Source organism: Camelus ferus, chromosome 5 (genome assembly GCF_009834535.1).
Source record: "Camelus ferus isolate YT-003-E chromosome 5, BCGSAC_Cfer_1.0, whole genome shotgun sequence".
NCBI lineage: Eukaryota > Metazoa > Chordata > Mammalia > Artiodactyla > Camelidae > Camelus > Camelus ferus.
The window spans coordinates 36,246,537-36,270,725 of NC_045700.1; the positions used below are offsets into that span (position 1 = coordinate 36,246,537).

Genomic DNA, 24,189 nt, shown 5'->3' on the forward strand with positions numbered 1-24,189 from the left:
ATTGTATGACATGTTTTGTGCCCATTTCAATGAATGTTTAATAAATGTGTATCTGGAAAGACTGGTCTGAATTTTGCATTCATTATACTCTACTATCAAGGTTGTGGGGAGTAGCCTAAGAAACAGTAGCCTGAAAAAGAACTTAAGAGTTTGTATATCCAAATTAGCTTAGTTAGCGTGCAATGAAGTTTTGTATATTAATTTCTAATGCTAAAAAATGAAGTCTAATATATCTGAAATTATACAATAGATGCTTAATAAATGAATATTTATGGAACACATGTATTGTATTTTACATCAGGTTCCCAGCACACTAAAATGGGACTTCACTTCCTTTAATGAGGAAAACATAATAGTGAGTATGCTAATACAAATCTGGAAAATGTAAAATGTTCAAACATTTAAAACCTCATTCAAAATCTTACCTCCCAGAGGTAACAACGATGATCTTTTCTGTCTACTTTTTGATATAAATAGTATATTTTTTACCCTTTTAAAATTTGCCTTTCTTCTCACTTAATATATTATAAACATTTGCATGTTCTTTTCATGCATACTGTTTTTTAAATCTTAATGTTCAGGGGCTAAATTCCAAATCAAGATAAACAAAAGTGATGACACTGGGGATCTTTACCTTTTTCTGACTTTCACAGAAATGCATTTAATGTTTAACCATTGTGTGGTATGACTATAGCTTGAATTACACTTCTATTCTTAATTTAATAAAATTTATGTTAATTATATTAATTAAATATGCTAAGTATATGATATATTCATATATTAAGCCAGGTATGAACAGTGAATTTTACCAGATGCATTTTCAGCACCTATTAAGATGATCACTTATTTGACTAAATATAGAGAGTTCCTAGTAATGATCCAAACTTGTACTCGTTGAAGAAATCCTACGTTGTCAAATATGTTATTTTGAGGTAGTGTAATGTAGTGGGTTAAGAAAGTGAGCTCTAATGGGTTCATATATTGGATCTTTTACTTACTTGTTATATAAATTTGGGCAAGTTATTTTACTTCTCTGTGTCTCCATCTCCCCATTTAGATAAAATGGGCATAGTAACAGGACCCACTTCACAGGCTGTTGTAAGGATTAATTAATAGAAACCACTTAGGACATTATCTGGCACATGATAAAACACTATATTAGTGTTTGTTATTATGTCACTTGTTAGTATTAACATTTTCACATGTCTAGTCATGAAGTTGGCTGATAATTCTTTGTGCTATCTTTGACAGGCTGTGATATCAGAACTAGACTAGTTTGTGAAACCGGATGCTTGCATTAGCTCCCATGTAATGGAATGCAAGCTCTTGCCTGTACTATTGAAACACATGGTAATGATCTCTTTTTAAAAATATAAAGTAATTCACATACAGTATCAGATACGTAGTTCCCATCTCTTTCTTGGAAGAAATTCTTTGTCAACTTTTCCATTTTTTTCCATGGCTATTGGATTACTGGATTTCTATTTATTAAATCAACTGTAAACTAATTTATATTTCTCTAAAAATTGTTCACTTTAATAATTTCATGTAGAATAGCATAGAATTATGCATAGGCTTCTTACCAATTAAAAATTTCTCCATTAAATGGGTTTCATATTTTATAATCCCTTACTCAGGTTTCATTTTAAGTATCTGTTGTCTTTTCTGTTTTCATGATTTAGTCATCAGTAGATTTTTTTTCTTATATTTTGTGGTTTTATTTCTAGAGATATACCTCTAGGATTTATCAGTTCTACTGCTTTTCTATTTTCTAGTTCATTAATTTCACTTTTATCTTTATTAGGTTCTTTTTTATGGTTTCCTTGTATCTATATTGATAAATATTTTCACTCTTAGGTGAATGCTTATTTTCATTATTTTTGTTTAATAATGAAAGCCCTTAAAGCTATTAATGTACCTCCAACTATAGCTTTGGCTATATCTCATGCATTTCAGAATGAGTGTTTTTATTATCATCCATACAGTTTCAATTTACTTGCCAAAAGACTCCTTAAAAACACTAAATTTACAAGTGGAGAGGATTTGATTTCACTGCTAATGTAACCTGTATAATTATACCACTTTGGAATTTTAGGGTTTTGGGTTTTTTTTGGCTTAGTATCAACTATTTTAAGTGATCCAGGCAAAGAGCTTGAAGACGAAGTATATATAGACTTTTTAATCTACAAAGAAAATATTATTAAACCAACTTTAATTACACTATGCACATATTCTATATTATTTCTATTTTGCCTGTCTCATTTGTTGATAAATGAGATGAGCATTTAAAGTCTCCTATTACCATTATTTACTGGAAATTTTTACTAATTAATTTTTTGCCTTATATATTTTGAAGCTATTTATTTTAAATGCATAAATTTCTTGACTGTAATAACTTCATTGTAGATTGTACCTTTAATCAAGGGTAAGTAGATCTCATTTAATGCATTTTTATTTTTACTGTATTTTATCTAATATTAATACTGTGACTCTAGCTTTTTTGTTCACATTTGCACAATATAATTTTGCCCATTCTTTTAATTTTTCCATTCTAGTTTTTGTATTACATTTGTGATTATCAACTCAATCCTATTTAGGTTAATATGGGACAAACACATAACATAAACAAGTGAAGTGGTCAAGGAGTACTAAATTAGAGAACACAAAAAATTGGAGGGTGATGCCCTATTTTGCTGTCCACTGGCTGCTCAGCACTAACTAATTATTGCTGCAATATGAAAATGTTGCCAGTTGTTTTAATTTAAAAGAAGGGTAAAAAATACAGACTTTTATCAAAATGTCTTGATTTTGAAACACTTTGTGGCTTGTTCCTTCCAGGAGAAGGTGATTTCTTTTCCATAATTTTGCCTGGTATACAATAAATCCTTGATTTATAGAGTTTGCTCTTTGGGCTGAAAAGGTACTAATTGGCAAGACTTGTTTCTGGTCTCTTTGAACAGCATATAGTTGGATTTCACTACTGTACACATTTGCAGACTTGGACTTGTATGTACTGATAAGGGACACATTCGGTCTTCTGCCATCTTGCTTTATTCCTGTCTTCATGCTTTGTTATTTTATTCCTTTATAATTTGCTGTATGGGCCTTCTTTTCACCCATTACATATTCAGTAGATGGACACCCTTTTTGCAGTTTTAAAAATGTACGCAATTTGTGTTTCTAAATTTCTAGATTTTCAGGAATTTATTATGCTTTCATTTTTCACAACCATTTTATCTCTTTACATCCAGTTTTTAATTTATAAACAGTTAAATAGCTGGTTTTGTTAAAAATAGTCTTCCTTCTCTTTCAGAATTTAGGATAATTTCATTCTAAATTTAGGATACTTTCACAATTTCATATATTGCATTATTGAGACTGGGGCTATGTTTTTATGTTATGTATTCTTTCTTCTAATTCTTTAAAAACAAAATACCTGTTCATGTATTTCTGATTTTTATTCACCTCTCAACTGGAATATGCCTTTGAAATTTTTTTTCCAAGAAGGGAGCATAAATAGTAACAATTACTACCTTCACAAATGAAAAACCACATAACTAAAATGAATACAATGCACACATTTTCTACCTCAAAACTTTTTAGATGTCAGTTTTTAAAGTGCCTTCTTATATTTAATGCCCTAGAGAAGAGGGCTAGTTGGATTTTCTTTGTGTTTTGGTAACTGTTTTATTTCTACTATTTTTCTTTGAGGTTTTTTTGGGGGGGTGGGGGTTGAGTCAAAGTGATCAGGAAAGTACTCACTAGGATATGTCCAGGTAGTCATTTCTTTTCCATAATTTTGCCTGGTATACCCTGAATCCTTGATTTACAGATTTGGGCCTTCTTTTTGGTTCAACAAATGAAGGGTAAAATTAATTGTGATGTTGAATTCCATTGTACCCATGATCGTCCCCAAAGCTTCAGAAAAAAATTTCCTCCTATGATAGCAACACCTGGCTCCTATTTCTCCGCATTATCCTCAAGGACATCAGGAAAACTGCTCAGGAGCCCTCCTACCTCAACGTCAAGATCACAGTGGCTGACTCTGAAACGTCTCTGATCACTTCCTTACTGCCCCAACTTACTGCCCTTCTTCAATGTGGTTTTCCACCAGAGGGTCCGTGATAGCCTTATAACTAGTTGCCCTGCATCTACCTACCATGTCTGTCTGTCTTTCTCTTTCTCTCTCTCTCTCTCCCCCGACACACACACACAAACACACACACTTTGTTTTTGTTTGTTTGTTTTCTGCTTATTGATTTAAGATCAAACTCCTTCCCTGGCAAGACAAAACATTCCAATTTCATATCCAAATTCCATTTTCTAGCTAGGTTGTATGGCTCATTTCTCTCTGACCATATCTGTATATTTTGGTCTCAGTTTCTTTGCTTAGGTTCTGTTTTCCCTGGATCCTTCTCCCATCTTACCTTTCAAACGTTACCTTACTTCCAAAGAACATCCTTCTTCATAACATTTTCCCCAATTATACCTCCCCAAAACACTTTCTCCCTCCTCTGAATTCCCATGGCCTCTCTTGGCCTATGTTCTATATTTTTCACCATATCTTTCTTCTCCTCACTGTTGGACTTCATTACACCACACAAAGGGTGGTGACTCTGTCCCCCTCATCTCTGATCTCCCTCATAGTGTCTTGCACATAAAAATTCTTGATGTTGAATGACTGTTAAAGTACTGAATGATCCTTTTAGAGAATAAAACATGTCAATTCTGAATACCTAGAGGACATCAAATTTAGCATAGAAGATCTCATTCTGAAAGTATTACCTGAACTGGTCCATTAAAAAGTGAAGAAATTCCTTTATTTCATTCATATGACTGAAGCTAGGAAGGTGTCCTCCAAGTGCTTGACAGAATCTCTCGGCTTCTTCCCAGTTCCTCTTTCTTACAATTCTTTCTACGTGAAATAGCTTAACAAAATATAATGTTAATTTGTTTTCTGGTATAATCATAAAGTATTCATAACTTTATAGTCAATCACAGTCAAGAATGTTGGCCCCTGAAATGAATCTTTACAGGTGTCATAAAGACAGAGGTAAAGGCACACATACTGTGACACAGAAAGTGCCCACTAAAGGCCAGCACAGGTGCCAGCCCCTGCTATCAGGCGGATGGCCTTCCTCAGCCAGCCTGGGGAACAGCGCCAATATGATACCATATTCTCCTGCCTCGCAAGGACCTTGAGAGATAAAATGACCAGCAGGCAAGGTTGTAAAGAGCACACATGAATGCTTTGGGAGAAGACTTCTGCAAAGAAACGTGCTAACAACATAATTTTGAACAAAATACATTGAGACATGCACAAGTTCAGGATTATTTTCTGATAAGAAGACTCAAAGGGCAGGCTGCACTGGTGTGCGAATGATCACAGGAGGTAGCAAAACAAAACTTGCCACTTTGGACTGTTTCTTTGGTTTGTGATGACTGATTTTATGCCAAAGGAGCCATAGTCATTTTAAAAGAAGAAGGAGCAGATGACACAATGGTAGGTTGAGTTACTGGTCCTGATTCTTCAGTGCCTACTATATAGTTATGTGTTCTTGCCATCATGGCCTCCTGGTGGATGAAGTGTACATCCCTGTGCCTTGACTTGGGGCTCAGCCATGTGACTTGCTGTGATCGATGGGGCAGTAGTGTAAGTAAAGTGAGCAGAAACCTGAAATATGCTTATGGGTTAGGCTTGCTTCTCAGGTTCTAGTAACTGAGTAAGAAGAAAACAAGCCCCTGCCAGCTGTTGCCGCTTCGGCCTGAGACCCAGGTTGAAGGGCAGCAGACCCCAACTTACAGCCTGGAGCCCAGCACAGCTGAAAGCAGAGCTGACCGTTCAAGCCCCAACGCGATCAGTCACACCCTATCTGACCTAGAGATCTGTAAGCATGTGACTAAATGTTTGTTGTCACAGCCACTGAACTTTGGGATGGTAAGTAACAATTTCTTTGTGGCAACAGTTGATTGATTGATACAGACCCTAAAATAAATTCTTTGACTTGTAAAAGGTGATAAGACAACAATAATTAGAGGGATTTGAGAATCATAAGCAAAGTATCAGCATGGCATGCAGCTCACCCAACTTCCCAGAACCAAAGAACTCTAGGAAAGAGCCAGTTCTCACTCTGGCCCTGCTCTTTGGGGTAGCACATAAGTTTGCATGGGAATGAGTTATCCAACACCAGAGGTTCGACGATGTCCTGACAAGGACTCTGTGCTCCCAAACACTTTGGTAGGTGAGGTATGTGTCTGGGGAGGAGCCTGGTTTGTACAAGGACCTGGACTAGGATAGTAGAGAGATAACTTCATTCAAGGATTGAATGAGAATATTACTTTACCTTATAACAAGAAAGACCTGAGGGGAAACTATGCCAGCCTTCAGGACAGGGGTCTTCAGGCTTGGGGGCTGCTTTTTCAGGCTTAGGGGGCTCACTTATTTTCTTGCAAATTGAAAGTGCTCTGAAGCTTCTGCAGTCTTTTACCTCCCACTTTCCAAGAGACTTTCCAGTAGCCATGGCCACACACCCTCCTGGAGAAGCTGGGGTTGAATTAAAAAGTATAATTAAAAATTACATTTAAAAATTAAAGTCCAAACATTTTCTAGTGCCTACACTCTATGTTTGACTCAAGGTGAGGAGAGAGAGTAGGAAAGCAAATGGAGGAAATAAATGTGTTGTTCACAATAGTAATGATGATGGTAATATAGAGGAGTGTTTACTTTTTGCTGGGTACTATTCTAAGAGGATTAAGTGAATTGATCCTCACAAAAAAACTATAGAGTAGATTCTACTGTCATACTGAGGTACAGCGAGGATTCGTGATTTGTCCAAGGTTGCATGTTAGTAAATGGTTGACCCGGGATTGCAATCCAGGCAGTGTGTGTGCAGAGCTGTACCCTAAACCACAATGATGCTCAGAATAGCCTAAGTCGCTCATAGTCACCTGACAACTTTCAACAGTTTTTAAGCACCTTAGTAAACTTCAAAACAAAACTCTCCCAGGTTCAGATCCAAAGCCAGGGCTGGTCCGATAAAGGTAGAAGGAGGTGTGTAGGTAACATACATTTGTTTACTATTTATTTTACAGCAGCCAGAATTTTATTTATTCACGACAACATTTAACGACAGTTTGTACTGCCAGACCCATTTCCAGAGGGAGAATGAGTGGCTTGCCCACAACCATAGTTAGTGAATGGTGGTGTCAGAACTTGAACCCAGATTTGTCCGGCAAAATGCCATTCTCCCTTTTCCATTCCGTCACACTGTCTAAAGTGGGCACAGGACAAGAAGAGCACATGTTGCAAAGTGATGAGAACAACTTCCATTCCATCACACAGAAAAGCTGTATGGTTTCATGTCTCATCATACATGGACAGCAAGAGGAACAAGGAACTGGGAAAAACAATGCTGTGTTACCCTGGAAGGGGGTGCTATGCTCCCCTGGTCTGCCCCCTACCCATGTCTTGCCTACTGCAGACCAAGCTGGCTGAATTTGGGAGTAATAATGGTAAAGAGGGCTTAAGGGCAGTCTTTCTGGCTACAGGACTGAGAGAATAGACGTTATAGCTCCTTCCTGAGCACCCTTCCAACCACTGAGGCTTATCCGTGAAGAATGTGACATTGACTCTAGGACATCTAAGTGTCTATAAAAGAAATCATGTGTTTTCTCTACCAGACTTCCCTAATTTAAGATGAAATTTAACCTGGATTAGCATCTGTATCCTCCATCTTCTACAAGTAAAAAAATGAGCTTGTTATTATCAGTGGCACTTACTTTATGTGATGACCCTATGTTACAAATTTTATGGGCATAATCTATTTCAAATATTGTGCTTAACTACATACTCACACATTCGTTTCTCTGTGATAAAAAATGGTCTTCATGATCACATTATACAAACACAAGAAAATATAAATAATTCAGAGGAAGAAAAGTCAAATGCTTTACAACTGCTGTCTCATACAAAGCCAAAATCCTCTAACAAGCATTGGATTAAAAACCAGGAGATCTGGATTTTACCAATTCAATAACCAGGTAACCTTTGTCAAGTAAATCACCTTTCTAAGCTTCTCTGCCTTCTTAACGCTAAAATCAGAAGGGACTTCTGAAGCCTTTCCTGGTTCAAATGTTCTGATTCTATGGCTAATTATGGTCAGTACTTTTAGGCTGGTTAAAGAAGGATAAACTAACTTCCAGAATAAACAGAATCTACATTGCCTCCTTAATTCTCACCCACTGAGAATAGTGGAAATAAACACACTCAATTTTGGAGAAAGAGGTTAGGAGGCAGAGAGATGAAAATGTAAAATGCTCCACAATGAAGCTTCCAGATGCTGTTTGAGACTTACATGGAAAAGATAAAAATGTCGCACTGACTCTTCTAGCTCTGTGCCATTAGGTGGTGGTTTTTGAGAACCAAGTTTTCTGGTTTTTGTTGGGCAGTTTCCGAGGATTTCACAGGGAAGATGCAGTCACTGCTTCTATTTATGGTTCCGTAGATAGACTCTGTGACAGCCCTGAAGATCATCACCCCCTTCATATTTCAAAGGTAAGTGAAGACCAGATTTGGGAGGAGAGCTGCATCTCCCAAGTCACTGTGTTCTGCTACTTTAAGGGCCAAGGCACTCACCTGGCTCAAGATAATTCCAGTTGGAAAAGGTAACAGCCCGCTTTACTCCACCGACACTTGCCCAGCTATACTCTCCACTTGCATCTGTATCTCTCAGGCCAGTCCAGAAGTATTTGCCTGGAGACTTAGTATACTTTTTAATCATATCATTCAGGTATTCTTGCTCAAATCTACAAAACGAGAGTCAAATCAGTAGGTGTTTTCAGAATGGCTGAATTACTATATAAATTGAAGATGCACCTTTTTTGTTTTTCTTTTTTTTTTTAACTTTTTTTTTATTGAGTTATAGTCATTTTACAATGTTGTGTCAAATTCCAGTGTAGAGCACCTTTCTCTTATGAAGATTATTTAGAAAAGGAACTAGGAGTTAAAAGTTCACTAGTACATGTTTACGGATGGTCACACCTGCTAGTTATAGTCAGATTGCAGTTGGTTCCAAAAGGGACCTCATCCTTGTAAATCTTGTAACAGGTTTCTCCATGCCTTTTCCAGTCCTGTATCAGAGGAAAAATACCATCATACTGTCTTCCAGATTTGATTATGTCCCCCTCTGACATGCAAGGTTCTGCTACGTTGGTAATGTCTTACAACTTACAGAAATGAAGGACATGATGAGGGTGGGATACAATTTCATGGATAACGTCCATAAGACTGGGAGCCTGTGTCAGACAGCGGGTATGTCCTAATTTTCTTTACCCCCTAGTGCCTAGCTCATCATAAGAGTATAACAGTCATTGGTTCAATGATTTTTGAATAAGAATAATATAAGTAGAAGTAAGAAATCGGCATTGAGGATAGTAATCATATACATTTTTATAGAAATTCATTAGTAAGTAATTTTTTTCCTATAACTCTTCTTTCTTTTCTAAGAATGCTGATACACTATGACTCATTCATTGCCTTCTGGCTTGCTCTAATGTCAATGAACAGAAGCTAGTGAATTCTTCTATTTCCCAAGTCTAAATTGTTTAAGTCTCAACTACCATCTCTAACCAAGAAGGTATAATACTGCTTAGAAAAATTTATACAGGGGTTTTACGTACCTCATCTGGAGGACACATCTTATCAGATCTTGTATCATTCAATTTTTGTCCCTTTTTCTTACATACATATTTAAGTTTCTCTTCACATGATTGGACCTTCCACTGACCTAGCTTTTAAAAAACAGAAAATAATTTTTCCCACAAGAGAAATTATCTGCCACATATTTAGAACTTAACTCATTTTAATCAAGATAGCTTCTTCTCACATCTAAAGGGAGGGAGAGGAGGAGGAGGAGGGGAAGGAGGAAAGGGAGGGGGAGAGAATGAATATAAATGAATGATTAAATCTGAGAACAGACTCCTAGAAAATGCTACCCCCAGGCCTGGAAGCCTATTATTTCAGCATCACCTCAAGGTCACAGTGGGGATGAATTTCATTTTCTTATGAGAGTAACAATAAAACCATCAAAGGACACTTAGTATAGAGGTTGAAGAGAGAAGGACCCAGCTCACAAAGAGCTGCCAGTGCTCTCATCGTCCTCCATGACACGGCCAGAGTTTGTCCAGAGGTTCACAACTTTTGGGCAGGTCACCTAACCACCCTGTCTCAGTTTCCTCATATGTAAGGTGAGGATGGTGATTAGAATAGTTACTCTCTAAGAATTTTAGAATCAAAAGTTTCTTCTAACTGTACTTCAGTCTAGATGTGAAAGTTCTGTCTTTCAAATATGCTGCTTAATATTCGTTTTGCTTAAGTCACTCTGCTTTCTTTCAATTAAATTTTAGTAAGTCACTTGTGATCAGGGTCAGTTTTGAACGTTGGAATGCTGTCTAGGTATGCCATCAGTTTGCTCTGGCCTATGGGACCTCATTTCTATCTTTGACACTCTTTTAAAGATATCCTGTGTATCCTCTTAAGTAGAATAGCAAATGTGATACCCTTTTAAATTCAGCTTTACACCTTTCTAAATACACCTTTACTGTGGAAACACTTCTAAACAGCCCTACCATTTATTGCTTACATTTAAGTCTCTCTAGAAGTTTGGGTGACACAATCAGCCTCCTAGAAACAATTAGGAGGCCACAGGAAAGTGGTACAAACAAAAATATAGGGGTGCATACGTCCTTTTGGCTCAAGATACAGCTTATTTTGGACTCTTAACTGAAGCATGTTCAATAAATATTTATGCATTCTATAGGCGTAAGATGTTCTCTGAACAAAGTCAGACCTAATATTTTTTAAAACAAATATTATTTTACTTCTCCAAGTAGTATTAACATTACACTTGATCTAAACATGAGAAGATAGGGTTTTTCAGGTTAAACTGTGGCTACACGTTAAATATTGCCCTGATGGTCCTGGGAGAAAGCAGCTTATCAGAACCAATCCGGCACAAGAACTGGAGCTCTAAAGGGATTCTCTTGATCTGTTTCACACCAGAGCAGATGCTCTCCAACAGGAACTGGACTGCTGCTTTAGAGGTTGCTTCATTTACCTTTTTCAGCAGCTCCTACAAAGACAATCTACAGTGCTGTTACTTTTATTTCCCAGTTCAAACAAAAATACCCCAACCAAAGTCATCTTCATGTTATTATTAGACTACTGGCTGTAACAATGAGGCTATAAATAAACCCAAGGCAGTTTCCTACCTCTCCTGAATAGGAAACGCAGTTGGGAGTCTTATTGTAGGGAACATCTGGCTCATTCTCATCCCAGTAAGTTAGAGTAACTTCAGTACCATCTGACCACTGAAATAGAGTCGGTGTATTTATGTTCCTGAGGCCTGTCCATATTTCTTCTTTGGCATCTGAAAGAAAAATGTTTTATTGGTTTGGTTATCAATTCCATACTTTAATATGTACACTGTTACTGATTTTTACATTCTGATATGGGGTGTGAAGAGCCTAGAAGGTTTTAGTTCAGAAGATGTTATTCTTAACTAATCTATAAAAATGCTGACAAGTTAGGCAGGCCCGGTGACGAGGGCTTTTCAGGTCACTTATGCAGGTCGAGTACCCAGCGGGAAGAGCTGTGCTATGATCCGTAGGCTGAGGCTTCCTGATACCTGGTTTAGATAAAACTTGCTTTATGGGAAATAATGACATTCTACAAATACAATTATAGATACTAGAATTAAAATGGGAATATTGTCCAGCCCTGCCATGGAATGGCTATACTGTCCTCCCAGGTGAAACAGCTGGCACCACATTGGCACGGAACAGGTGTTATTTGCTATTACTGTTGGAGAATCCTAGGACAAGGTTACAATGTGGCTGTCTAGTGTTTTGTTCTTCATTCTTCAGCTTTCAAGTAATTACAAAAGTGAAATAACCATCACTTACGTGTTTGGAGCAATTTGAATAGTATTTAGCTTATAAATTATTCAATCAATGGTTGTACTGCCAAATTGGTAGCCACTAGCCACCTGTGGCTATTTAAATTTGTAAATCAGTTAAAATTAAATAAAGTAAAACTTTAGTTCTCCAGTTGCCCTAGTTACATTTCAAGGGCTCAAAAGCTGCAAGTGGCTGGCGGCTACTGAACTGGACAGCACAGATTAAAGAGTGGGTCCAGCATTGCAGAAAACTTTATCGGACAATGCTGATGTTCAGGATCAAACTGCAAGCTTCTCATTCCTGCTAAGTGCCTGAAAATAGAGATATTTTTAAATGTTTCAAACCTCTCAAAGAGAATATTTTAAAAACTTACCCCCATTATGGAGTTTTGTGACAACCACCTCCACATCTGCTAAAGAATGAATGCTGATGAGGTCACTGCTGAAAGTTTTGCATTTCATACGTGCCTTCCCCCAGGAATCACTTTCATTTACCAGCAGATAGCAAAATCCATCATTCGGCAGCCAGTCTGCTGCATCACAGCGGGTATCGGAGTATGTCCAAACATCTGAGGGAAAAGAAGCTATTTATATTCTAGTAAAGACATATCTACCTTGAATCAATAACACTGCAAATCCTTCTTTCTTGAATCATAGTGTTCTGGAACACTGGAGAATGTGATGTCAGATAGCACAGTGACATGAATTTATGTGCTGCCTAATGTGTACACAGTATCATAAGAGTGACTGCAGGGATTCAGTTAATAATGTGACTTTAAAGTGATACAGATGTGCAAAATGGCTGGGCACAGACTATTTAGAGAGGTATTGCCCTTGGTCCTAGTAGACAGAAGAAAGGTGTGCGGTTGCTAACAAGTCTTTGCCTGGGTACAGGATTTGTTAGGTTCCTCTCCATTCTCTGTCTTTGAGAGATTATGAAGTTGAGCCTCTTTTTCATGTATGGTCAGCTTAGCAAGGGAATGTTCATTAATGTCCACTGCTGAACAAAGAACAGGCAGAAATTTAAGGAACAGAGTAAGACATTTATATACTTCATATCCAAAAAATGGCAGCATATCCAAATGGACCTCTTCCTTCCTCCCCTCTGCTAGACCTGTAGTCCTCGTGGAACAAGGGATTCATTGTTTTGACTATAATAAAACTCACTCAAGTGATGGTCAAGAAAGATTAAAGAAAAAGAGTGAGGTAAAAACCATATAAAATATTTCTACCCCTCTTAACAGAACTAGAAAGTAGTTCAATTATTCAGGCTTCATGGATTTGGAACCATTTGGAATGTTGGTTATAAGAAAATACAGTATCTTAAAAATGTGGTCAGTTTGTTTTTTTCTAAAGGATAAAATTCAGATTTAGCTTCTCACACTTGCAAAGTAACTTAATTAACTTTAAGGTTCTGAAATAGCACTTACTATATTTTACAATTATAAGAAAGGAACAGAGGGGAAAAACACCCATAATGGAACTTAAAATAATTATTCTCATATTCTAGTCTTTGTCTCTATGAATACATGTTTTCACAAGATTAAAATGATAAGAACACATATGAGTTTGTTCTGCTTTTTGTATTTTCCTGCTGGCACACTTATTTTAATAAGTGCATATTATTCAATCATGTGGAAACATCATGATTTACTTAATAATTGCTACTACAGGGTATTTATTTGATCCATCATCAGTCACCCTGGTTTATTTTCATCTGTGCTGTCGTTTCTGCTCTGCCTTTTGTTGTATGGACTACATTTGGTTTGAATCAACTTGGAAGATGAATGTTCATTTTCCCCTATTATTTCTTAATCTTAAAAATTGGCTTTATGTGCCTATTTGGATGATACGAAATTTTATGCTTCATTCTCTTCCCCCAACATTTCTTAAAGCAAGACATTTTAAAACCTTCTCTTTTTCTCCCAGTTTTAAGTATTAGTTTTTCTTATTCAGTGAGGATTTAATCAAACACCAGGTATACGGTGGGCCCTGTGCCAGACAGTAAGGGCATTTCTCTTCTCTATTCTTTCAAAGACTCCTCGAACTTTTCTGCACCTCAAAAGCTTCAGCTGTCCTGTGTCTCACCCCAAACTCCCTGAGAAAAACTCCTCTGTGTACGTATTTCATCCATCTGTACCACTCCTTTCCCCTTGATTTAGCAACACAAAGACCTAAAGAACCAGCCTGGAAGAAGGAGAGAGGTGGATGGGTGGGCTCTGGGCGGGGCAGGGGGGTAGAAAAGCCTAGGAACGTGCCTGTGTCCATCATTTTTCACTTCTCACAGAGGCAGTGGCTCTCATACTTGAGTCTGTGTCAGGACCCCCTGGAAGTTTGTTTTTTTTTTTTTTTAAACATAGATCACTGGGGCCCACCCTTAGAGTTTGATTCAGTACATCTGGAGTAGGTCCTAAGCATTTGCAATTCTAACAGGTGCAGATGAAGCTGATGCTCACGGTCTGGGGAACCACTGCTCCAGAGCAAGACAAACCACCTGTGAACAGAAATCTATTTCCTGTCTAGACCACCTCTGCCTTCTTATGGGCATATACCAAACCAAAGCCTTATTCACGCATAGTTGATAGTCTCTAACACAGGGTCAAAATCAAAGGTTTTCCTGCACTGGCAGTATCAGGTGAAAGAGAGGGAAATGAGGTATCTGGAATGATTTACTTGACTTCACAAAACTAATTTCGAGACCTCTTCGTCAGAGAAGTGAGGAGGTACCTGTCAACTGCGCTGTATGATTTAGCGATTTCTTGCAGATGTAGGGCAGCTGGGCCTCACAGGAAAAGCCCTGCCACAGACCTGAGTCAGCATCCATTCTTGCACAGCTCGATCCGCCGATTGTAGGTGTGCTCCGCATACCTTAAACAGGAGGATTTCCAAAGAGTTACAAGAAGGAGGTTAGGGCCAGGATGGTGGTTAGAAAAATTAATTTGTATTCCTAATTTTCAGCTTTTATGGAAACTCATAACATAGTTAACACTGTTTCCAAAGTTGAAATGTATTAGCCTCCATGGACAATCATGTGCTGATTTATGTCTTCTCAAATATAGGATACAGGGGGGAAACATTCTGAAATGTTGGAGTTAATTAAAAAAAAACAAACAAATTCAAACCTCTGCCCCTAAACAACTTGTATGCCATATCCTGTGGTCAGTAGCTCTTAATTGCTACCCTGTACAATAAAAATACTAACTTCTGATTCCGTCATGCCTTTAAGGTCTGGAATTAAAGATTGAATAATCTTTAAAGATTCTATTTACTGAGATAACAGAGAATTTATTTACTACTAATAAAATTCTCTTAATGAAAATGACCTATATACTGGTATTTCATTGTGCTTAACTCATTTTTCTTGTATGAATACACAATACTTTTGTACTGAAGTTAGTGTTACCTTTTACATTCCATATTTGTCAGAAGCCTAAGATTTTATTTTTTTAAAAAAGCATCTAAACCTTCTTTTTGGGGGAAAAAAACCTTTTGGCTAACTAGGGTTTTGTTTTATTCACTATAAAATTTTCTTTAAAGTATTTATTTGTGTATTAAACTAGAACCATTATGTTGTCAGTACTTGTGGGCTGCAGTGGAAGACTCTAAGAGTTTGATTATGAGGGACTATTTCCATATTAGACTTATGCTGCAGATGAGACACAACATGGGTCAGTCATAGACATGTCAGGTCCTCTTAGGGACACAGAATGGTTCCTGGGCCATGGAGGGGGGCTCATTCTGCTCCTACCTAAAAATACAGGGTCCCTCTAAAGATTAGGAACAAATGCTCAGTTGGCCCTCGTAAGGGTCAACTTGGCTATAATGGTATCACAATAAAGAAGGTCTTTGGAAACAAAATTCTGCTGAGAGGTAACCATAATAAAGAGTTGTCAAGGTTTAGAATTTGTATCAGCTCTCAGGGAGTGGGACGCTTTTATTTTTTTTTGAAGCTAATGCTTTGTGCACAGGAAGTGGAGGAGGGAGCAGTTACCTGGTTCCCAGTTGAGAAAGTTTAATGGCTTGTGGTCTGACCATTCCCAGCCTCTAGCAGAGTACAGCTGATTTAAACCAATCCAGAAAATTCTGGTAATGCCTTCTTTTTCTGTAAGAATTAGACAATTTTAAAAAGTGAAAAAATTACTTGTTATTTTCTAAGACTTCAGTTTCCACTAATAGCAAAAATATCTGAAGGCTTTGATTATAAGGCAGGAACCCTGTAGGAGGCTGTCAATCGAACAAAGGCAGGTGATGCTGAGAGGCAACAAAATTTCAGTCTCTTGAGAAAGCCAGAGGCTGCTCAGTTAATTCAATTCTGCTTTCCCATTAGCTTGTCCAATTCCCTTTCATCTAAGGTAAGGACAGAATCTTCTCAGAGTAGCTGTTTCACTATCTTTTTAACCCTCTTGTACTGATATGGAAAAAGCAGATTCCATTCCATACCTAGATTTTGAAGGCGTGATTACATTTCAGACCGGCAGTTTAAATTCATTAAGCACATATTATTTGCCAGGTGCTAAGGATGTAAAAACCAAAACAACAAAGTCCCTGCCTTCATGAGGATTTCGATCTAGTAGAAGGAAACAGATACGGGTCCCCAAAATGGTGAAGAGTTACCAGTACTGTTTCAGAAATAAGTGCAGAGCTGTTTCATAGGCAAAGGATATACAACTCTAGAGCCCAAAGGAGACATTAAGGCCAGAGAAACAGAATGGGGGACACACACACACACACACACGTGTTACAGTGGAGATGCATCATTCGAATTTATTATTTGACAACTAAATGACATTAGCATAAAAGAGAAAAAAGAGAAATAATTTAAATAGTGAAGCTAATTGCTGATGTGCCACTCAATATGCACATGCTCATAAGCACTGGATGCAATTATGTTTGTTGTATGGGTCCACGTGTATTGAAAAAAGAATGAAAAGAACATATGAATGACTGTAAGGATTCTCACACCACTCTCAAGGAAATCAATACTATTATTCAAGAACCTGGTAAGACTTTGTCAACATCATGAAGAATTTGAAGATATTGAGGGCCAGGTAGAAGATATAAATCAACTAATGAAATGGTCTACAGAAGGCAAGGATGATGCTGACAAACAAACAGGAAGAACTCACAGGTTAGAATCTCTATAAATTTCTTCAAATATTCCCAGCAGTAAAACACTTCATAACAGTTTCTTAATTCCTCCCAGAGAATTATACTCAATGTATTACAGTATTTTATATACATATATATATATATGTATATAATATTTATATCTCTCAACCATATGATGGATACCTCCAGCTTTGTTCTTTCTCAGGATTGCTTTGGCTATTTGGGGTCTTTTGTGGTTCCATATAAATCATAGGATTTTTTTGTTCTATTTCTATGGAAAATGTCATTGGGAGACCTTGACAGTATTGTGCTAAGTGAAATTAGTCAAATGGAAAAAGACAAATATCACATGATTTCACTCATATGTGAAATATTTTTAAAATAACAAATAAAATAAATGAATAAACCAAGCCATGCAAAAACAAACACAAAGATACAGAGAACAGAGTAATGACTACCAGAGGGGGAGCAGGGAGAGAAGTGGGTGAAAGGGTTCAATGCCCACCTCTTATCAAACCCTTTCATGTAGGCTTCGGTAGCAGTTTAACCTTGCTACCTTACCTCGTTTTCTGAATATTAACCTCTCTTTGGTCTCTATCATGAAATCCATTTTCAATGGATAGAATAGGATTATATTTAGTACTTTTTGCTTGTAGGCTTCAATGTTGAAGTTTAAATCCCAAGAAAAGACAGAGAAATATATACACAAAACAACATACCTAGATATGAAAGCAGAAGGCAGACAGCACCTTTATATTCTCAGCAATGTGCTCTACCACCAAGGGAAACCTACCTTTAAGATAAGTTAACTCAGCAGCACTGTGGATGCTCAGTAAGTCAGCTCCTTGATTCTGACATGAAACATAAGCTTCTTTCCAAGAAAGAGCTGCCTGAGTATTAAATTGGTAGCAACCTCCAATCTGCTCGTCTTTTTCCCAATTATCTTCACAGCCATTTTCTGTTGATAAAAAGACACGTTAGTGAACATAAAGTAAGGGTACAGTGTTGTCTATTACTTAGAATGCTTACAAATACCACAATTCAATTTGCATACTTGTAGGACACACTAAAATTGAGGCTGTCATTGCTCAACTAGACAACATTTTGATTCTTTGTTTACATGAAGAAACTGAAGCCATAAGACAGCACATGACTTGGGCTGGTTAAAGCTTCCACTCTCCTATCCTCTACTCTCCCTTTATCCCCATCATCTACAATGCCATGTTTTAGCCCATGCCTATCCTCTGCCTAAAAGTAGGAGTCGTCACCTGTGCTCACTCTGTCAACCCTGAGCTGACTTGACGATGGTGGCAGACTGCAGAGGGGTTTGCCCCTGGTTTGCAGTGAAACCACTGAATGTACATGTGTGTGTGCAGACACACTGCTTCAGTGCCCAAGATTTAGATCCCTAGTGATACCTTATTTGGGAAACTCAGTCCAAGTTTCTCCTTAATATTTTAATAGATGACTAATATTATATAAGTAACATTATTATACATTATATATCTACCTGTACATATATGTGTGCATATATATGTATGTAAGCATACATGCACACATGTGAACATTATTTTCTTTAATAAAATATCTGAAAAGCGTGTATAATTTCAGATGAAGAAACTACAAGTTGTTTCTGGGACAAAATATATACATCTTGATACAACTGGTTCAAAAATATACTCAGAGCCTCCCACATACTCCCTACAAGAGGGGAAAACCAGTGCAGGCTGTGCCAAGTGTATCCCAGGCTCTGGGTTTTCTCCCAGAGTCTCCCATAACTAGTTGGACTTATACACCTTCAACCTGGAAGGGTGCTTAGAGATCATCCTGTCTAATGTCTTCACTTCACAGATGGGAACAAAGATCTAGGGGTGTTGGCGGCAAAGCCATAACCAGAGAACTGGTGTCTGAGTCTGGTGGTTTTAATCTTCTGAAAGGCACACCTGGCTTCTTCAGCCACTTTCAAATGTCCTAAATAACAACAGAGGTTGTTCTGATATTTGGTAAAAGCAAAATAGTTGGATTTGCAAGCTCATTGCCTGAAGGTTCCTTATACCACTAAGGCCAAATGCCTATAAATCTGGAAGCTTCTAGTGAGATGGCAGTGCATTTGCTATAAAATACAATCTCTGTGGTTTAGCAGTCCTCAGGTCTGAGAAACTCACACTCCTGCTTCTTCTGTAAAAAGTAACTCTAGGAGGCGTATGAATGCGCTGACAATTCCCCCTTTCACCCAAAGTAGTCTGAAGGCACATGTCCGTCAAGGCAGCAAGGTAGAGTGAGATAAGTATGCTGGGGAATGAGGGTCAGGAGGCCTGGGATCGCCACCAGGCTCCACACGAATGTGGTCTGATCCCGACAGGACGTTTCATCAGTCCAGGTCTGCTGCTTCTCCTCTGAGAAATGACCTGGGTAATCTCTAAGCTCCCTTTCACAATCCCTAAAATTTCTGATTCAGACTATAGTAAGATTTAAATGAAATTGGTGCCTCGTTGACCAAACTCTGCTTATCAATTACAGCTGAAGCAAATAGTGGCTTTTCATCTTCCAGTGGGTTCTAAGTGCTGAAAAGCCTGTGCCTCTGCCTAGAAAAGTAATTCTCAAAGTGGGGATAAATAATGGTACCTACCTTATAGAACTGTGTGAGGATTGAATGAGTTAATGAAGGTTGAGTACTTAGAATAGTACCTGACACTTGGCAGGGCCCTATAACTAATGACTATTACTACTTAGGTCTGTAGGTTTTCCCTTTCTCTTTACTGTAGATTCTTTCAACTTAATTGTCCATTAAAAAATATTTCTTGAGCACCTATCACATGTTGGCTACTGTGATCCCCGTAACTCTGACCTAACTGGTGAGAATATACGTCTGTTATATACCAGATAATGATACAGCTGTTGCTTCAGTCAGTCTCTTTCTAAAGAACAGTAAACTTTTTAGCACACCCTGAAGAGTATGCTTCAAGTAAGAAGCAATTAGAAAAAAATGCTTTGATCAATATACAGGTACAGCTGAGGGAAGTATGTCACCGATTTTGAGAGGGCCAGAGGTATCTCTCTCTTTTGTCCTCCACTCTTTGCTTCAGGTTCTAAACATACATAAGTCTCCACAGTCTTGAAAGACACTTATTCTCCTTCAGTCCACTATAACCGACCTTCCACAGCCATTAGGTTTTTGAAACTGCTGTATTAAAGGCCAGCAGCAATTTCCTGACTGCTTCTGCCTGGTCCACTTCCTCTTCCTGAGGTATCCGTGCTACAGAACACTTCCTTATCCTTTGTCTTCCGTGACAACGTCCTGTCTTGGCTCTCTTCCTGACCTACTTCTGAAAGTAAGTTCAGAGCCACACACAACTTCTCCCTCCTCAAGTATAGCCTCCTTCTCTAGGATATCTGTTGTAGTCATTTTTGAGTCATCATGGACTCGTCCTTCTCCATTTTGCCTCATAGGAATGGAATCCTTCTCTTCCCACATGTAAAGTTTACCAGCCCATACATACCTGGTTGTAAGCAGATGCCCCACTTTTGATCATACTCATAATTTAAGGTGGTTGCACACCACGGCCCACTGTGATCTCCACCACGAACGCACTCATGATGCCAGGTCCCATTCACTAAGAATGGAAATTCACAAGGTCTCCCATAGGAGTTCCCACCTCTAGTATAGATCTCTGTGTGTTGGGGAGAAAGTAGAAGATGGAAGAGTTAAAAACTGGTTAATCAGCTTTAGTTTAATTTCTAAAACTGTTTTGAAAGAAAGATGTTTTCACTGATGAGAATATAGTATCTGGATAGGCTGCACAGTGTGGCGTGGATGCTGACTGCCCAGGTCTGGACTTGAATGCTGGTCCCCCCACTGATCAATAGTGCAGCAGTGGGCAAGTTCTCCATCCATGATCAGTCTCAGTTTCTGTATTTGCAAATTAGGAATAATAGTATCTTGCTCATAGGGTTGTTCATGATGCTCAATGAGATAATCCACGTAAAGCTTTATTGTGGTGGGAAGTGGGACTAAAAGATCCTGGCTTTATCAAGTAAGGATCACTTGACTACCATGGTGGCACAGTACTTCACCAGAAAAGTGCCCCACCTGAGATCAAACATACGTTCTATTTTATTTAGTAAGAGTGAGGCCAGAAAAAATATTATGGAAACACTGAAGTTGGGTGTGGACTTTGGAACCAACTGTGGCAATGGAGATGGACAAATAGCTGTGTTGTTTACAGACTGGTGGTAGAATTGAGGCTGTGGGTTTTGAGAAAGTGGGAGGAAGGGCTGCTGGGTCTCTGAGTGGATTCCTGAAAACAGCCAGGGCATGGAAATTCAGGTTATGAAAGAAGAACCAGCTTTAGCTGGGCAGTCATGGGACCAGCTGGTGGCCACCAAGGTAGCAGAAGTAACTTTTCTTTCTATCAAATTTCCCTGGTACATGGAGAGGAACTAAAAAATTATTCCTATCTCAAATATGCCTGGAAATGCTAGAGGCAGTGCTAAATATTTATATTGATAACAGTTCTCTTGGAGAGGTGTTTTATAGGACAGCTGACCCCATTAACTATTTCAGTAACCTTCTTCCATATCCTTAATTTGTTTAAAATGATGGTTTTACCAGATCAAATGGCTAATAGGTAAAGCATAGTAATCAGCTCTCCTCACTTTTACCAGGCTATTAGGGTCCCTCAAAAATGTCCCATAGATTTGCTTAAAATCCTGCTTAAGATAGAATTTGATTCCACATCCTTTATTATTCTCAAAGGTTCACTTAAGTGTGAGACTTAACAGTTTAGAAGTACTAAGCAGCAGTACAGTGAAGGAGGAATAAATCTAGACGCCTTTATTTGCGAACAATCTTTTGAGGATATTGGTTTTGTTTTCCTCTGACGTACAAGTGGTTTTCAACAGGGTACTTTTGTTAAAGAGTAATTTGACCTTATATTTTATAAGCATCTCGCTTACTGCCTACATTTTATATTTAACCATACTCCCAACAGCTCATTACCCAATTTCTCTTCCCCTATTACAATACTTAAAAGGAGAGTCCCTGAGCACAATGACTATTACTTGCAGAAACAACAGGATTTTTTTTTTTTTTGGTAAACCTTGTGATTCAGGATATAAAGTGGTTTCACTTGCTCTTTACCATCAGCCAATTAGTGGGGCAAGTATTACACTTGTTTGTGAAATCCCCATTTTTGCAGAGTTGTTAAATGAAACACCCAGTCACTCAGCTGTAAATGACAGGAATGAGAACTGGCTCTCTGATTAGGGTCCCCAACATGTAAGGACAACTTGTGACATCAATGGCTGCCTTCTCAGTTGCCAAGTTACATTTCATAGCCCAAAGTGGGGCTTCAATTAAAAAGCTCTCCTGTTCACAGTATGCTTTGAAGAGTGATAAGCATATAACGAGCGCCACAGCAGCAGCAGATACATTATGCTATTCACTAAGAGTTTTACTCTTACATATTCTTCCCTGCTACCGGACCTCGTAAGTCCCATGGGTCTCCCCGGAGAGACAGGCTTTCCTGTGAAGACTCTTTTCTGAATGTATCCATTTATGGCATTGGCAGCCTTAAAACAACAGCTTATTCTGCAATAGGCGCAACTTTTGTGAGATGAGACCCTTACATGGAAAACTAACATTATTTTCTTCGGTAACACAGGACAAAATAGCATCAATGGTTAAAGAGTTTGGCAGGCTTCTAAGAGCTGCTCAGAATTCAGTTCCACAGCCACCCCTCCACTGAAAGTCCATTTCCTCTGCATGATTCACCAAATATTCAAAACCTGAAGACTGCTAGTGAGGTCCAGATATCTTAGTGATAGAAATGCATATTTGGATGCTAGTTAAGGGCACTTTATTCATAACATTTATACAACTGAAATTTTCTCTGAGAGGAGCATGACTCACACAGGATGGGGGTTTGGGAGAGAAGCAACCCAGGACATGATGACAAATAAATGTTCTTATGTTAGAAGTGAAAAAAAAATTATATAGCAAAAGCTAAGGGGAAATAAAGATGCTGTGTTTGGGGAGTGCAATCCTGGTTTTGAGCCTTAGCTTCGCTGTAACAAGCTGGGCTACCTTGAACTTCGCTTTGTTGGACTCAGGTATCTTACCTTTCTTATCTCTATACAATTAGACAAGAAGGAGGGGGCAGGGACCAATATGAGGAGTCTGAGAGAGCAGCCCCAGAGAAAGTTCCTAACTTAAGACAGCAGTGTCTAACCCAAGAACAGGAAGGGATTATATAAATTTAAAAGGGTAAAATTGCCAGGACTTAATATTTGATTAAATTCAAATGGTGGGAGAGGAAAGCAGAAAACTCCAGGGTGACCTGAAGATTCCTGACATATGCAACTTGGATGGTGCCTGTCGCCTGGAGAGGAATGGGTGAGAGGCAATTTGGTCTCTGTGCAAATCAAAACTTGAGGTATGTGTTGACAAGTCAGAACTACATGTGTCTTTCCTTAGAAATTTCTGAATTTCTTATTTGGAAATTAAGTGTTCCAAATGCTTTATTTGGTAAGGTCAAGAAACACTTTATACCTGTGGGCTCCTGCTGGTAGGCACTGTTCAGCTTTCTCTGGGGTGATGCCTTAGGTGGGTTCCTAACCTTTTTGGGGCACAGGAGCCCACTTCTCAGAAGAATATTATAGATGCATAAAATAAAACACATAGGATTACAAAGAAAACCGAAGTTATTTTGAAATGAAGGCATTTTGGGGACTGAGGAATTTAATTACAACTATGTCCCTCAAAAGAATTAGGGGCAGGATACAGAAAGAGCCCTGCCAGGAAAATTATCCTTGCTGATCCCCGAGAAAATACAAGGAAGCAAGTCAAATCCAGTTCAAAAGACATTCTGTGTGGTTCCATGTTTTCTCTTAGCTGCCAACTTAGAGAAAGGCTTTTCTAGCACAAAATTTAAGTTTGCCATTAAGTAGTATTCAGAATGCGACTGCTTTTTAAGGTTAGGAGGAAGCTGGCTCACAGAAACAGACTTGTTCAGCTACTTAAGGGTCGAGGACTGAAGAAAAGGCAAATCCCATCTCTGGTTCTCTAATATTTCCCCATAACAGCAGAACCTGCCATCTCAGAAGCTGCTGCGTCTTCCCTAGGAAA

General features: G+C 38.3%; 1 protein-coding gene across 1 annotated transcript in view; it reads right to left on the reverse strand.

Moving 5' to 3' along the window:
- Positions 1–24,189, reverse strand: part of LOC102515565 (lymphocyte antigen 75) — a 106,657-nt gene that overhangs the window by 74,321 nt on the left and 8,147 nt on the right. Inside the window, 11 exon segments of the mRNA XM_006176792.3 lie at positions 4,786–4,928; positions 6,345–6,544; positions 8,636–8,805; positions 9,041–9,129; positions 9,679–9,789; positions 11,269–11,426; positions 12,329–12,523; positions 14,682–14,822; positions 15,946–16,056; positions 17,857–18,021; positions 20,564–20,734. Coding sequence (XP_006176854.1) covers positions 4,786–4,928; positions 6,345–6,544; positions 8,636–8,805; positions 9,041–9,129; positions 9,679–9,789; positions 11,269–11,426; positions 12,329–12,523; positions 14,682–14,822; positions 15,946–16,056; positions 17,857–18,021; positions 20,564–20,734 — 1,654 coding nt within the window.